Source organism: Anser cygnoides, chromosome Z, assembly GCF_040182565.1.
Source record: "Anser cygnoides isolate HZ-2024a breed goose chromosome Z, Taihu_goose_T2T_genome, whole genome shotgun sequence".
Classification (NCBI taxonomy): domain Eukaryota; kingdom Metazoa; phylum Chordata; class Aves; order Anseriformes; family Anatidae; genus Anser; species Anser cygnoides.
Genome location: NC_089912.1, coordinates 23,739,709 through 23,755,864, shown reverse-complemented (window position 1 = coordinate 23,755,864; position 16,156 = coordinate 23,739,709). Strand labels below are relative to the sequence as shown.

The following is a 16,156-nucleotide window of genomic DNA, read 5'->3' as shown; positions in this document are numbered from 1 at the left end:
TGGGGAATTAAATGTCTAAATGACTGTATGATTGGTGTCAGCTGAATATTCAAAAGGAAGAATGCAGAAGTAATGAATGTAACTGTAAAAGTAAAGAATGTAATTGAATCGTCTAAGTTCATTTTGTCTTTAAAATGCAGTGTTTCCTGGAAAAAACTATTTGGCAACATCAGACCTTACCGTTAAAACTGTAAATGCCCCTACCACAACAGCTGACAATCAAATCCTTTCAAGTACTTTGCAAAGGCTAAGCCAGGCTTACAAAGGTAGGAAAAAGAAGCAAGAGAACAGCAAGAGAACACAGAAGTTCTCTAGCTACAGTTCTGTAAGCTAAAGAAATAACTGTCCAACAAGCTTCTACCCAAAAGCATACATGTTAATTGACTACCTCACAGAATAATTTAATGTTTGGAAGTTGACTGACAATACTGTCATACCGTATTTGACAAATGAAGATTGGAACACATCAAACAAATCATTGTCTGTAGTCAAACCCCACTACTAAATACACGTCAGCAACAAGCTCTTCTGATACTTTCCACTTCCTTTCAGGAAACTATATTTTACGAAAAATGAAGATTGTATGATTGAAACTATTTCTCATGTTGTAATTTCCTTCTTCGCTCCCAATAGCACAGAAGTTAATACTTCCTTTTGATGCCTTTGCAATTTAACTCTCCACTTCTACTAAAGCACTTGAAGCAGAAATGAAGCCACTCTAGATTTTACCAAGTGCTCTCATCTTGCCCAAATTTGCACCGCAGGCCACCTGTCTTCCCACTGGTTATCTCCATAGTCTCTTCTTTCCTAAAAAATAGCAGATCTTTCCCTGTTACCCACCACAACTTTCCCACTTGCCTTACAAAAACATCAGCTGTAAACAGATCACTTTCATAGAGCAAAATTAGTGTAACCAGCGTCTAAAAATAAGGTGTGACCCACGCACGACTCCAGAGGAGTCTGTTGACATCTATTCATTCTTGAAGACATTAAAGCAGTTATATCAAAGGTCTCATTTTAAGAAAAGGGGGTGAGTAAACTAAAATACCTTTAGCATGTAGTAGAAGGGGAACCAGGACAGGAAGATATCGGAGAAGAATTCTGCTATGCTGAAAACACCATACACAACCCAGTAAGTCAGCCACTGTGTGTCATCATCTTTGTTGGGACTTTCAATGGCCTTGATCCTGTAAGGAAAAAAAAAAAGCAAGGTAAGTAGATCAATAGCACTAGAGTCATCTATAATGGTGAAGTTTTTACATCTCAGGTTTATTGCTACGTGTGAATTCTCATAATTCAATTTCTCTATATCATCTACAGAAAAGACTTAAATGTTATCCATCACATGGACAGCGTGCCCAAGATCTCTGGATAGCAAAGCTTTTACCTAAACATATGACTTCAAAAAGAAGTGGCACCTGAGCTACTTCTAGCTCTGTGACTGCAAGAGAAACATGAACATCACCACCTACCAGGTGTGGGACAGGAAGAGAGGGGATCATCTTTGGCCAGTTCAGGATACGTTGAGGTATTCCTGACCAGAATACCATTGGACACAAAGGAGTACATGATCCACCTAACAGTCAACCTGAGTGCACCCAGCCCTGTGCTGTACATATTCCCTGGGTGTAGGATAACCCTCCCCAGCTAATGGTAACAAGGAAGCCTGCAGGCAGCTCCCACTCAGCACCAGCAATGACACCAACTATCTGCCCTCACCGGTATCTAAAAGGGACCAGAATGAGGTAACCCTGCCCAGGATTTTGAAGTGAATATCAAATATCTTTATTCATAATGTACGTGAGCTAAGTTCCTTTCTGAAAAGGCAGACTGTATGATTTGCTGTAACTGCTGGCAAGCACTTGGTCTACAGCAGCAGAGGCCGTATAAAGTAACCTCCCCCAAACACACACAGTGAGGACTACGTATCTGCATCCCCAACTGCTTTGCTCTTTAAATCCACTCCTGCAGAACTCACAAATCATGATGTAGGTTACAATATTAAGAACAGTGGAGAAACCTCAAGTAAAGTCTTGGGCTTTCCGCTTAATTATTAACTGGCTTTAAATCTCCAACTGCCAAGGGCATGCAAGTTCATACAGTTTTAAAAATAGGGGGTTGAAAGAAAGATGCATGCATGTTTTCTTTAGTACAAGAAATGAAGTGGAGACTCTGGATCTTGCTCAGTTCTCGATTAGCACTATAAGAAGTTTTAGAAGGAAATGCCAGCGACCATAAACCTGATAATATGAAGATTAAGAATATTAAAAAGCATTTGTCCTCTCCACTCATGCCACTGGATTAAAATTTGTATATTTGGTTTTAATTCTCTTATAATTTATTCCCTTAATATCAACTATACTGTTGCTGATGCAAGATCTGTGGGATAAGTCAAAGGTGTAAAATTTTCTTTTAGACAGTAAGGAAGATTTTGAGATTTAGGGAGATTTACAAAACAGAAGGCACAAGGAGATGGCTATCTGTGAGCAGATTTCCCGGTTTGTGAACTGACAAGCCCTTCAGACTGTGTCACTTCCTAGCTCTGTAAGTTAAAATAAAAAAATCAACCATGTGACATGCTTTATGTTTCAGCAGAAGCACTGATAAACCCACCACACACTGAGAGATTTGGTGCAGCTACTGGATTGAATTACTTTGAGATGCAATAAGAGGATTTGACAATTAATTTATGCATCATCTGCACTAGTTTGCAGCTGGCCAGGGAGGTCCTTTGACGGGGACAGGAGCAGCCCTTGCCCTTCCCCACTACGCACGGTAAGGGGCTGTAATTCAGGTGCTGCATCAGCACAGCTGGAAAAGCAGGTTTTCTGCAGGTGGACTGCTGGAGGTCTGCTTGCTGCTTTTCCTGACAACACAGCGTCAGGAAACGCTGCCCAGGCAGCCTTCCCAATGGCATGCCAGCCTCCGGTGCCCCAGCATGTTCGGTACACCTGCACCTCTCAGTTATTGCAGTACCACAGGCTGAGGGTCCACTGAGAAAATACACTGGAGGTCAGGGGGATGGCTCCTGATGCGGGCTGTTTTCACGGTGTGGAACTACCTACTGAAGGAAAGAAAAGCAAAATCAACTAGCAGGGAAGTCAGAGTGCTGAACAAAGGGGTAAACGGAGGAGGGAAAGGAACATATGGCACCTTCTCACGGTTAAGTAAAACCTGCTGGGCATTAATTTTTCCAGTTACACTGGCAAGTTCTCCATTACTGACATATTGGGGAAGGCTTATCTTACCACAAAAAAACATGCTAGCTTGGTATTTGCGAGAGAACACTTGGCAGTGGAACTGCTAACAGTCTTGCTGTTTTCCACTCATCGTCTGAAGCTGTTGACAGATTTAGGGGGAGGCTGTTTAACTTTTGTTAGCATTATTAAAAATCATCCTAATGATGATGAAAATCAGTTTTCACTAAAAAATGTAGAACCTCCAATTCTGTAGCAAAGGGCAGATGACACATCGCTGTGTCAATATGGCATGCTTTAGTATCTTCTCTCCTGTAAAAATGGTTGGCCTGGAAGAGCTCCAAAAATGGGTGTGCTCCACTTGGACATTCACCATCTGCTCCTGCAGTTCCTTAAGCTGATACCTTGCCTAGTCAAACCAGAAAACACAAATTGACTGTCCCCATCTGAACCCAAAAGAAAGATCCCAAATAACAAGCAAACACGAGTTTCAGACTCACTAAGTTAAGGAGACATGCATTTTTCTCTACCTGCTAGGTATTCGTTATTTCTAAAGTATTTCAGCTTTGCAGGGATACTTATGTAAGATTTGCATATGCTCCTATCTACAATATATTCACTCATCTAAAAAGCCCAAGAAATGGCAGCCTTTGCTCCAAAGTATTCATGATCTCACTTGTGAGTTCTGCTAGCACCTAGAAAGAAGCATTGCTGATCTGGGAAGTCTCAGTTTGACTGTAAAGCTGTGAATCCTCAAAACTTGAAGAAGTACCTTGAAGAAATAAATGTGAATTTTTATAATTATGAGGAACTACTCCTGAGAGCATTACAGAAAAACATTTCAAAACACTACCACCCCTTGCAAGGACATGACACTAAATTAATATAAAAAAAGAAATGTATCTTAAGGCCTTCTAATGATAATGAATGCTGATGACATAAAGAATGAGCCGCGACCACAATCCTGTCTTTAAGCTTAGGAATCACAGGACCACTAATTGTTGGCGGAGAAAGGCTGCCTGCTAGCCTTGCCAAGCAAAAATCTAGTTCTCATTTGATCTTGAGAACTCTTACTTTCACTGGAGCTTATGTGCTATACATGGGACCCCACAGCTTTCCCAGTCTTCCTTCCGGTGCAAGGTGGTGGGAAGACATCTAAAGAATAAGGATTCCACAGAGGAGTGTCTGAACAAGACACTTTCATGGTCAGACTGTCACGAGTAGTAGTACTGCAAGTTGTCATTCACTGGTGTGGTTTAGTCAGCTGACATGCAACACTAAATCCACATATGCTGTTTTCTTGCACGCTGTAGAAAACAGCACAGCTACACTTCCCTCAGGTCTGATGCCTGGTCCAGGTATCATGGGACAAACTCATGGGGCTGACACCTACCACACCAAAGATGATAACAACCAGCACCATCAGCTCAGAGGCAAGAACAAAAACTGCACCTGTTAGGAGGACGCCAGAATAATACCATTTAGTAGAAGGGAAGAAAGGAAAGAATGGAAATAGCAGAGCCATCAGTGACTCACCATTTTAACTGAAGTAAAGGAAAGGCAAGTATCTGATGAGCATTCTGCTTCATAACTGGAAATACGTCCTTGAGCTGAGAGTGCCAGTGCAAGTCCATAGAATAACATGTCCCTACCTAATAAAAGGACAACAGATAACCACATCCTCTGCTACTTACACACAATTTCAAAAGTAAGTCACAGAAAATATTTCTTAGTCAAGAACATGCAAGTACAATAAGTTATGTAGAGTATCTGAAGTGGTTTTTGTGTGTTTATAACTACACTCGTTTCAGCTGGAGAATTTCACCTTAATTGCACTGCACTTCAATAATTTATTCTGTAATTTATTACCTATTATCCTGCTATAATGTTCTGCACAACTAACTTTAGGAGATATATGTCCTACTTCAAGCCAAGGGCATTTTATTTTTCTTCATGTTAAATCATGACTCAGTCAGTGTGATACTCAAAATTCAATCTCCATCAGTAAGTGAAAACATACAGATCACACGATGCTGGCAGTACAGCCAACTTTAGGACGGCCTTCTTGTAATCTGTACACTGCACGAACAAGTCAATCAGTCTCAGTAGCATGTAACATTGAAGTCTCATAATGAAGGAAGAAGCATCCAAAGCCCATGCTTTCAAATTTACAAATGAATAAAAAAATAAAAATGGTAGTTTCATATCTTTTTTGTCTAATAATGATATGACTAAATTTCATGTTAGTTATGTGGAACAATCACACATCACAAAGGATTTTATTTGGTGCTTATATGCTAATTACAGAGGACTTTAATTATAGCCCCAAATAACTACTTACAGAATTTACACATGCAGGAGGAAGGAGCAGCCACTATGAACAGCTTCCAGTAGACTGGATGGCAAACATCACAGCCCAGTTTTTTTAAAAACAGGTATCTCTCCAGTACTGAGTATGACCTGCCATGAGCCAGCGTTGCAACTTGTGCAGACATATGGGGAGTGCACTGAAAGTGTCGTTTTTATCCACCCCTGTTCCCTGATAACCCGTCTAGCTGGTGATGCCAATGGGGATGAGATGAGGCTGCCGTGCTCTCCAGCAGCCCAGGGTTCACAGCGGCTGTGCAGCTACAGTCTCTGGACCATAGGTCAGTTTTGACTGCTTCTGTCATACAATCAGTCCAACTGGGCCACGTCTAGCATTAATTGGATTAAGTCTAACATCAGTGATTTGCCAAGTTGAGTTATTTCACTTAGAGCACCTGTCTCATTTTGACAAATGCCAGCTCCTTTCCAGGAAGAGGTTGTTACTCACCCCTGAATTATCTCCAGCATAGTAAATCATTGTTACAGTTAATTCATACATACAGTATTCATAGAATAAGCCTATTATAATTTTACCAGGAGATATAGGGTTTTTTTTTTTGAGCTGAGTCCAGCTAGTAAGATGTGGAAGCCAGAAATTAAGAGAGAAAGAAATTCCAAAATTTATTACCTCGTGTCACTCAAAACTCTGCAGTTTACAAGGTGTACCTGATGACTCTTGTACAAATAAAGTTACAAGTTTAAGACAAAAGACAGACTACAGTATAAGAAATCTTTAGTGCATCGCAAACCATGTACCCGTCAACACATGTATTTCATAACCACACTGCATTGCTTAAACTAAACCCAGCCCCCGTGCTGTAGTTACAGAGGAGAGAAGCCATTCTGTGCATCCTTCCCTCAGTTTTCTAATCAGAGCTATACTGAATGAGTAGGCTGGCAAACATTGTGACTCCATTGCTAGGTTAACTTAAAAAAAACTTCACAGAAATAAAAATTCCTTATATTTCTAAAGCTTATATTTACCAGTCTGTCTCAGCTCCTTACAGCAGTTTGCAGAGATTCAAAACCAATTTACTTTTAGCTATCTAGACACCTCTGTGGGATCAACACTCCACTGTAACACAAGACTTCCTAAGCTCAGTGACTCCCTGCCATCCTCATTTCAGACCCCCCTTGGCAGGTTGCCTCTGAAACTTCTGGCATCACTGCAGTGAAGCCAGTACCTGTGTCAGTACCTGCTTTATCATTTTTTCTTCTCCATTTTCATCCATCAGCTAAAAGCCTTCCATCTTCCATACTTCTTCCTCCATACCATCTCTACTAGTAGAGTAATACATTTGCAGATACTGAAAACATATCCCTGCCAAATACTCTGCAGCAGTTATGTAAGTGCAGGTCTACCATCGCCCCTCTCCTAATTCTGTGTATCCAGAAGATGGCAGCAGGCAACCTCATGAAGTATAGGAAAGGTATTTCTTGTCCACGAAAAGACAGATATAATTAGGAGGCAACACACCAAATGGAGGCAAAACAACATGACAGCGGTACAAAGCGTTCTACCTTCATTTCTTCAAAGAGAAGTGGAGACAGAGGCAAAAAAGCGGAGCAGAGGCCGCTCTCCCCACCCATGAGGAGAGTTCTACAGCTTATGTTAAATAAGCATAAGGCTAGGTTCCTCAAAAAAAAAAAAAAAAAAGAGGCAGCAGTTCTGTCATTTCATTACTCTGTTTATTCCTGTCCCACTCTCCTCTGGAGCAAGTATTTGTAGGGCCACGTGATGGATCAGTTCCCCACTTCCGACCTGGGCTAAAACCAGCTCCCCACACACACTCCCACACCCACAGGCTCTTTTTGGCTGGGATTAACATAGATCAGTGCCTCAATCCAGGCTGTCAAACCATTACGCTGCTGCTCGTCCCACCCCGCAGGCCAGGTGATGCAGGTGGAGCTGCGCAGCAGGAGCTCCAGCAGACTCCCCCGCTGTGCTCTAGAAGATGTCCACGTACCCTCTCTGGAAGAAGGATTTGCTCCACTGCCAGCCTTAACACAGGCAAGAGAAGTCACTGCAGGCTTTAGCAGAGCTCCCATGTGCATGAATCCTCAGAATAAGCTTTACCAGCCTTACTACTGGCTGTGCTTGTCCGCATGAGCAGTTAGACCAGTATCAACACTCCGTCTCCTAGAGCCTAAAAGGCCCTGTTTCAGTAACCTCCAATTTCACTTTTTATTACAGGAGTCTTTCAGGTTGTCTTTCCTCAAGGTTATGACAAGGAAGACAATGACTGTGTGGCCAGGGAGCTTACGAAAAAGCCAAATCCTACCTGCAAAATACAGACATGCTGCATTTCCACCAGAAGATACCACTGGCTGGCAATCTGCAGTGCTGCTGGCACCTTCTGTACTTGTGACAGACAATTTTGTTTGAGGACAAATGTATTTCATATTCTTTGATTGTCTCTCCACAGCTGTTACTTTTTAGCGTATACGCACAGAGATCAAAAAGAGTTGTTGTTACCCTGAGGAGAAGAAGTCATCCTCTACTATATGTTTACAACAATACAGAAAGAATAAAAATTACATTTCCTTGTCAACATATAGTGCACTGTGGAGACTGTATTTTACGCATAATTTTGTTACAGCTCTAAAATTGCTTTTCTGTTCTGTTTACCATGATATTGGCCAATGAATTACAGGGGGGCCTTAAATTACCTAAATGTGCAATTAAGCACAAAATGGTGCAACATTTTCAGACTTGATTCTCAAAGCAACTGGAGTTTCGGATGGAAAAATCTTGCTGTTGTAAGGTGATCACTGTGCAAGTACTTTTTAGATTAGAAAGCAAGTTACATAGATCCTAGGGTTTTAATTACTGAAAGTAATTTTAAAAATTGATTCATCAGGGAGTAGGAAAGGGATTCGAGTTTCAGACTTAGAGGAATAGCTTCTGGGTTCAGGTCTCTGCAAATCCTCCAGATTCCTTTCTGAGTGCAGTGCCAGCTACTTAACTGTGTATAACATTCTGTCATTTCTTTTTCAAAATTTTTAAGTTTTAACTAATGTTCACAGATCCTCACATGAGAGATTGCATTTTTCTTCTTATGAGCTGAAGACAGCTTCATTAACCTCGTCCAAAAATCGTGTATTTTGCTCACTGTATATTCACTGACAAGTAGGCTGCTGTCCTTTTGGGATAGCAAGGTGTGACCAACTCCCCTCCAACAGTCTCAGAGCTGTGGGGAATGCCTTTTACAGCATAACTAGAACACATGACTGCAACAACAGAGGCAAACAAGAACAGCAACTAACAATAATCCACATTTTTTTAATCCGTTTGACTCCACCTTCTTCGACACTTAGGATCAGCAATGTTACACATTAAATTTCAGAAGCATTGTGACTCAGCAGGCGAAAGCATAGTTTAAGAAAGTATTTTAGCAAACCCAGTGGTGTAATCCTAACTATCCCACTAACAACTGCATTCCTAACATCAGCTAAGTTGCTAGAGATTACTGCACTAAAGAGAATTAGTGCATGCAATAGTGTATTTCTAGACTAAGAAAATGGTAAAATGCCTTCATTTATGTCTCACACACATCTGCATTCCCTTAAAATAGTGTCTATATAAGTTATAAACTAGTAACCTTCCAAGGAGTTTAATTTGCATTGTGGACCCACCTGTGGAACAAAGGTCTTTAACTTTTTAACCTAAATTTAAAATGTGGAAGAAAAATTCCAATGTATCTACATTTGTTGTAATGTTAGAGTCACTCTTGCATCTAACAACTTGCTATCTCTAGAAATCAAAGCACGCCATTTCCCTACTTAACAGATACACAGCTTTTGTTTTAAACACAGCACTCTAAAATCTGAAAGACAAAAAAAACAAGCATGTTTCAGATGAACTGACTTGGCAGAACATACGCCAAAAAATATACACCTTTTAAAGTTTGAAACTCCATGGAAAGAGTGTCATCTGAGAAAGTGGACAGCTTAAGTGTAGTCAGATTTGGAAACTTTCTGCTTAACTTTACTCTGAGCACTGCAGATCTCATTAGATACATCAGTTCTCTCAAAACAGTTTTATAAAGCAACAGCACAACATTGCTTGTGAATGTAAATATACCATGCAGAATTTTCCATTAAGTAAAAAGTAAGCATTCTTCTCAAAATTTGTTATGAGAAAGCAAATTTACTGTCCTAGCTCTCATGAAATACACAATTTTACATTTTTAAGCATCTTTGACCAAAAAAAGCACCATTCCTATTTCAGTGGTATGGAACATGCAAAGAAACCAGGAGACAGGCTCAGGTTCACGACGATACTTAAGTAAGACTTGAATTGCATGTTTACACCTCTTTGCAATCAGAATAGATTGTTTCCTGTTTCTAAAGTGCCTCAAGAAGCACTTAAATAGTAAAAACAGCTAAACTGAAGTAACAGCATAAAATTAGCCAAAGCAGAAGGAGGAATGATTGTACTGTATTGCTCTTCTCCCCTGAAGACACCAGTAATAAGTTCAGACATTTTACTGCCCAGAGCTATTTTCATCTTAGCCATGCTTAAACCAAACATGACAGCACTTCTGAAATTTCAGTAAATCCTTTGCACGCGTTTCTGAGTCATCAGGGGCTCCCTTCCTGCTTGCACTCTCTAATTTGTCTGAGGCAGCTAACTACCATGGACTATGGGTGGGGCTGTGCTTAAACAGGCTAGATCTGGAAAATTTAGAAAAGCAGTGAGATACTGGCAACATTACTAAGTACTGGCCGGACTCACCCCTTCCATCTACTAGACTGAGTATCGCCTTGTGCAGTTAAAGCTCACTGAATGCATAAAAGGTTGTTGCTATCATCTGTGTTGAACTTCAAATGCTGGCCTACTGCAAACACAAAAGCCTGCAAATGAGTAGTAGATTTCAACTTAAAAATAATTACTTTTTTTAATCACAGAGCACCGCACAGGATTTGAGGGAATAACGCCAGGATTTTATGACTAACTTTAACCCAGATTGTCTGATGTTCTGGGCGATAGCCAAATAAGCTCTCCTTGGAAAACTACTGCTTAATTTTGCGTATGTTAAGAGCCTTGTGGGTGTTGACATGGCATAGAAGACTTGGATTTGAGGAAGCATGGAATCATAGCACGGTTTGGGTTGGAAGGGACCTTCAAGACCACCCAGTTCCAACCCCCCTGCCACGGGCAGGACACCTCCCACCAGACCAGATTCCTCAAAGAAGAGCCAAGAAGACTGTGTGTGACAAATTATCGTGCATGGCTGCTTTGTGCACAAACACAACACGGACTTGCACAAAGCCAAGCCAAAGATGAACATTAAAGGGGGGGAAGGAGAAGGGAAGAAGCCGTGCCCACCTGAAACCACCTTGTGCCTTGGCCAGTGCTGGCAGCATGGGGACATGGTGGGCACACCCCACCAGCCCAGTCTCACTGGTGGCTACAGCCCTCAGCACCACGCCAGGAAAATTCACATCTGCTGCACAGTGCACACTGCCACAGAGCAAAGAGAATGGTGCTAAGGAAAGAAAATAAACTACAGAACTACACAAGGCACGGTGGGCAGCTGTGAAACTGCCAAGGCTTTGCCTGTGAGCAGACTGAACTCTGAGTGGAGCACCTCTGGGCTGTTTTTTTTTTTTTTTCAAATACACTTTCTTTCAGGCAAGCAAAGAGATGATCGGTAACTACTGTGACCAAGGTAATCCAAAACTAAAATCCTAACAGAAGAGAGCTGGAACATGCCTAGCAGGTCTCTCATCAGTAGTAGCCTGTTGGCTGTTTTAAGCAGCCATAAGAACAGGAGATGATCTCTATTGCAGAACACACCCATCCCACCACTTAATTCTACCACCAGTCTTTTCTACTGAATACTTAGTTATTTCTCATTTTAAACTATTCAGACAATCATATCACAAAAACAACACACTGATCTACATCACAACAGAGGACAGTAAGTTAACTGGGGAAAGACAGTCTGTGTTTTCTCTTTCAGTACTCTTCTGATCTTTTTCAGATGTGGACCCATTGCTGACATGCTTGTGTGAACATCAAATTAATTCCCTCTGTTATACATTCTGTTGATGGCTGTGTTCTCTGACCTCTTCCAGGAGGCACAGCTTTAACAGATGTACAGTTTACGTGGCAAGGTTTTAGCAGCAGGGTGCTGCAGGGGTGGCCTCTGTGAGCAGAGCCCAGCAGCTGCCCCATGTCAGAGCAGAGCCAGCTCCAGCTGCTCCAAAAGGGACCCACTACTGGCCAGAGAGCAACAATGTTTGGGCCTCTGGAAGAGCAGAGTTAAGGAAGGGAAAAAAAAACCTGCTGGGCAACAGCAGCTGGGAGAGAGGAGTGAGAGATTGTGAGAGAAGAAGCCCTGTAGCCCCCCAGGTCAGTGCAGCAGGAGGTGCTCCAGGCAGGCAGCAGCAGTTCCCCTGCGGCCTGTGCAGGGAGAGGTCCCTGGTGCAGCAGGCTGTCCCCCTGCAGCCCATGGGTCCCACACGGAGCAGATCTCCACGCTGCAGCCCCCCCGTGGAGGAGCCCCCGGTGGAGCAGGGGGATGTGGCCTGGAGGAGGCTGCGGCCCATGGAGAGCCCCCGCAGGAGCAGGCCCCGGGCCGGAGCTGCAGCCCGTGGACAGGAGCCCACGCAGGAGCAGGGGGTCTGGGGGGAGCTGCCGCCCACCCGTGGGGGACCCCTGCTGGAGCAGTTTGCTCCTGGGGGATGGATGGACCCTGTGCTACGGAGCCATGTGGGAGCTGTTCTTGAAGAGCTGCTGCCTGTGGGCAGCCCCCTCAGGCTCAGTTCGGGAAGGAGGCATCCCGTGAGAGGGACCCCACGTGGAGCAGGTGCACAGCATGAGGAGGAAGGAGCAGCACAGACAAAGCGCTGTGGATGACCACAACACCCATTCCCTGTGCTGCTCAGGGGTGCAGGATGAGGTAGCAGAGTCAGGAGCGAAGTTGAACCTGCAAAGAAGGTGGTGTTGAGGGAAGGTGTTCTTATTTTTTTATTTCTCACTATCCTACTTTGTTACTAATAAGCAATAAATTAATCTTCCCCAAGTCAAGCCTGTTTTGTCCACTCACCAATTACTCTAATTACTATCACGATCTCCTTGTCCTCAGCTCAACCCTTGAATGTTTCCATTGTATCTTCTCACGTCTTGCAGAGGAAGGTAGGTGAGAGAGCAGTGTAGCACCCACCTGGTGACCAGACAGGGTTAAACCACCACAGCACACTTGAGGGTGTTCTCAACCAATGAAAAAAGCTGAAATCTGTTTTCTACCCAATGCTAGGAAGCAAGTCTCACTAGTACTGACATTTCATATAGGGGGCTCTTCAGTTGTCTTTTCAAAAAGGAACAGACTAAAGAGAAGTGAGGACAACCACACTGGCTGCAGCTCGTTGTGCTTTAGGCCCACTAGCAGAAGGAACAGGACTCAACAGCACCCCAACTACAGTACGGGATCAAAGCTGTGGAAAGGAAACTGGAATCACTCTAGTAACTCAGCTGTAGCTTTCCATGGCTCAGCCCTACATTAAGATATCTACCCTTAGGTAGATAAGGAGCATGGCATGGTAGTGCCAGGACAAAAAGAAACCCATACAGTGGAAGACAGGCAATGTCTTTCAAGTAAAACCAAACAGGTTTTAGGTTTGGTTAGGCAGCCCATGCATAGCAGCAGACTGAAATCCATCTCAGGAGAAAGCACACATATCCTGGCCTGTTGCTCCCCGGCTGATCCCATAACCACGTACAGACTTGCAAGGGCAACTGTGCCTGTCCTGAGTTCACATGCCTTCCCCAAAAAGGGGAAATGGAACGGGACCATGAAAATGCATGCTAGCGTATTCCTTCCCACATCTTCTCTGCACTCTTGCTGGGCTGCTGGCTCTGTGGGCAGAACATTGTACAGGCGAAAATGCAAAGCAACATCTCTGCACTTGGGAAGGGAGGTAAGGGCACCCATCTTGTCAGCATGCTACTTCACAGGCTAACACCTCTCCACAGGATGCCACTAAGAAGCGTATGCCCCTGGCATACTGCACACTGTGCTATATAAGTGAGATTATCATCTCAGATTATAATTTTATCCTAAAAATGTTTCCACGTTAAAAAGATACACAAAGGGAAAGCATTAAGTGAGCATGAATCAGAAAAGCCAGAATTGGCACTGTATTCATGTGCATGGTATTCATGCTTTTTTTTGTTTGTTCACATATTTTAATTAAGATTTGTAGTCAAGGACAATGGCCAATGCACCCATTACAAAAACAGACAAAAAAACTCACAGTACTAACACTGATGAGGTAAATTTTCAAGCTACGGTACACTTAAAACTACCCGCACACAGAAGGGTAGACACTCTACAAAAAGATAAAATAATTTTTCCAGATTTGTACAAAAAAAAAAAAAACACGGGAAGAAAGAAAACCCACACTATTTGTATTTGATTTGCTACTGGCTTGCCTCCACAGCTTTAAGAGCTCTATTATCTGTTTATTCATCCCAACTGCATACAGGCAGATTTAAAATCTGATCTCAAACAAGCGTAAGACTTTAAGTAGCCTTTCACAAAGTAATTATAAAAATTTAATAGTGGCCTAACTCAGGCACAAAATAGTACATAAATGTATTTCCTATTCAACTATTTAAAGGTTTTACAGTATTTAAACATTTCCATTTTCAGATTTTAACTTAAAAAAATCAATTATAAATTGCCTTATAAAAAATAAGGCTTGTATTCCCCCCAAGTTGTTCTCAACCTATTATCTCCTAAATTAGTGCACACCAGTAACACTATTTAGAAAAGCACTGCTTAGTTTCAAGCATCATAACCATAAGGCATTTCAAAATACGGGTTTAATCTCATATGAGTCTAAAACTAAGTTGATCTCCCACACTCGGAAAACAAGAGAAGGAGCAAGCAAAGCAACGTATTTTTAATTACCCAGAAGCTAATTGCCAGATAACACATTTTTAAAAGCCGCTGACTGTATTTAAGCGGTTACATAAGAGGCAAGCACTGTGTTTCAACAACATAACATTAAAGCTGGGAAGGACTTCCATTTTATGAACACAGTATGCTACACAGAAGGTTTTGTTTAGTAAACCTCGAAAGTGTTTTGCAACCTACTGACGTCTTACCTAATGGGAAAACCATTTTGTTATAGTAATTTGACAGTATAATGCCAATGAAAGGATACCAGCTACTTTTATAAACAGAACATCCACAAGGGCTTTCCTGAACTGTCCTTTGAAAGACAAAATAATTTTTAAGACTATAACTCTCAAGAGGAGCTCCAAAGCCTACCTCTCCATCTTCTCCTCTGCTAGGCTGTTTTGCAGAAAGCATTGCTCCTTAATGCGGCTTCCTCTGTGCATGGTGCTTTGCATTAAACACATGCTGACACCGCACCGCTGCCCTCCTGCGTACCTGGGAGCTCACTCTGCTAAAAACAGCGGTGTGAGCTTTAGCCAGTGCCACCACAGCAGCGGATTCTCTCCCCCGCTAGGAGCAGCAGCTAAGGCATAGCGACCCAGCCTACCTCCGGAGATGGCACAGCCAGGAAGCCAAGGAGAAAACATACCGCACTGTGGGTGCAGATTTTCAAGCATGAAGGCTGCTCAGCACCTGCCAGCCCATGACACAACACCTGCCAGGCGGGCACAGTATTGTTCTTGAGGCAACACCCGGCGGCCCAGCAGCAAGCAGGTGGGAAAGAGCAGCCACATTTCGGAGCACAGTCCTCGAGGACCGCCAGGGCTGAGACCCTGCCACCGGGTCCCTCCCCGGCGTAACGGGGACAGCCGTCGCGGCGCCCTCCTCGCATCCCCCGCTCCCCCCGACACTCACGACACGTATGCAGGGTATCCGAAACCGATGATGTTGCAGAGCAGCGAGGCACCGTATCCGATCACCAGGTACACGGCCACCGCCCCGAGGAGAGCTGCGGAGAGACAAGAGGAAGGGGGGGGGGGGGGGGGAAGGCAACGTTACCGGCGGCGGGGGCAGCCCGCGGGGCGCCGCGGCAGCGCGGCCCGGGCGGGCGCTCACCTGCGGCGCTGAAGGGGTACATGGCGCAGCGGAGGGGCGAGGCGCTGCCCCGGCGGCTTCCCGAGGGGGGCGGCCCGGGGGAAGAGGCGGAGGAGCGGGACAGGGCGCGGCCGCAGCCGCCGCTAAGCCGCCCTCTCGCCGCCGGCCGGCGAGGCGGCCCCCCCCCAGTCCCCGAGCGCCGCGGGACGTGCCGGCGGCAGGCGGTCGGCGCTCACCGATGGCGATGTAGGAGCGGTCGATGCCGGTCTTGCTCTCGATGCGCTCGAGCGCGGCGGTCATGCAGTTCTTCTCGTGCAGGAACCGGTCGAAGCGCTGCCTCATGGCCGCCGTCATGGTGAGGGTGCCCGCTCCTCAGCCCGACGCAGCCGCGGGCGTGTGGCCGACGAGGGACTGGCTCAGCGTCTGGCACCACCCGCACACGGCCGCGACGGGGCCAGGAGGAGGAGGCACGGCGACCAGGCCGGGCGCCACGCCACCGCCCGGCCCTGCCCTCCCCGCGGGGAGGCGGGGCGCCATCTTACACCGCCCCTCCCTCGGCGCCCCTCAGCGTCGCAAAATGGA

At 44.4% G+C, this 16,156-nt stretch overlaps 1 protein-coding gene and 1 long non-coding RNA gene across 3 annotated transcripts in view; one reads left to right on the top strand and one right to left on the bottom strand.

Annotated features, from left to right (window-relative positions):
• LOC136789034 (uncharacterized) overlaps positions 1 to 2,572 on the top strand; it is a 15,360-nt gene extending 12,788 nt beyond the window's left edge. The window contains exon 2 of the long non-coding RNA XR_010827753.1: positions 1,321 to 2,572. This is a non-coding gene — a long non-coding RNA (uncharacterized lncRNA). The remainder of the gene's footprint in view (positions 1 to 1,320) is intronic.
• REEP5 (receptor accessory protein 5) overlaps positions 1 to 16,084 on the bottom strand; it is a 22,065-nt gene extending 5,981 nt beyond the window's left edge. Inside the window, exons 1-3 of one of the 2 annotated variants that reach the window (XM_066988312.1) lie at positions 15,811 to 16,084; positions 15,395 to 15,488; positions 1,049 to 1,187 (exon numbers count right to left, since the gene is read on the bottom strand). In XM_066988312.1, the coding sequence (XP_066844413.1) occupies positions 1,049 to 1,187; positions 15,395 to 15,488; positions 15,811 to 15,928 (351 nt within the window). In that variant the 5' untranslated portion in view covers positions 15,929 to 16,084. The remainder of the gene's footprint in view (positions 1 to 1,048; positions 1,188 to 15,394; positions 15,489 to 15,810) is intronic. The other variant, XM_048049933.2, reaches the window with a different exon arrangement.
• Positions 16,085 to 16,156: the final 72 nt, after the last annotated feature.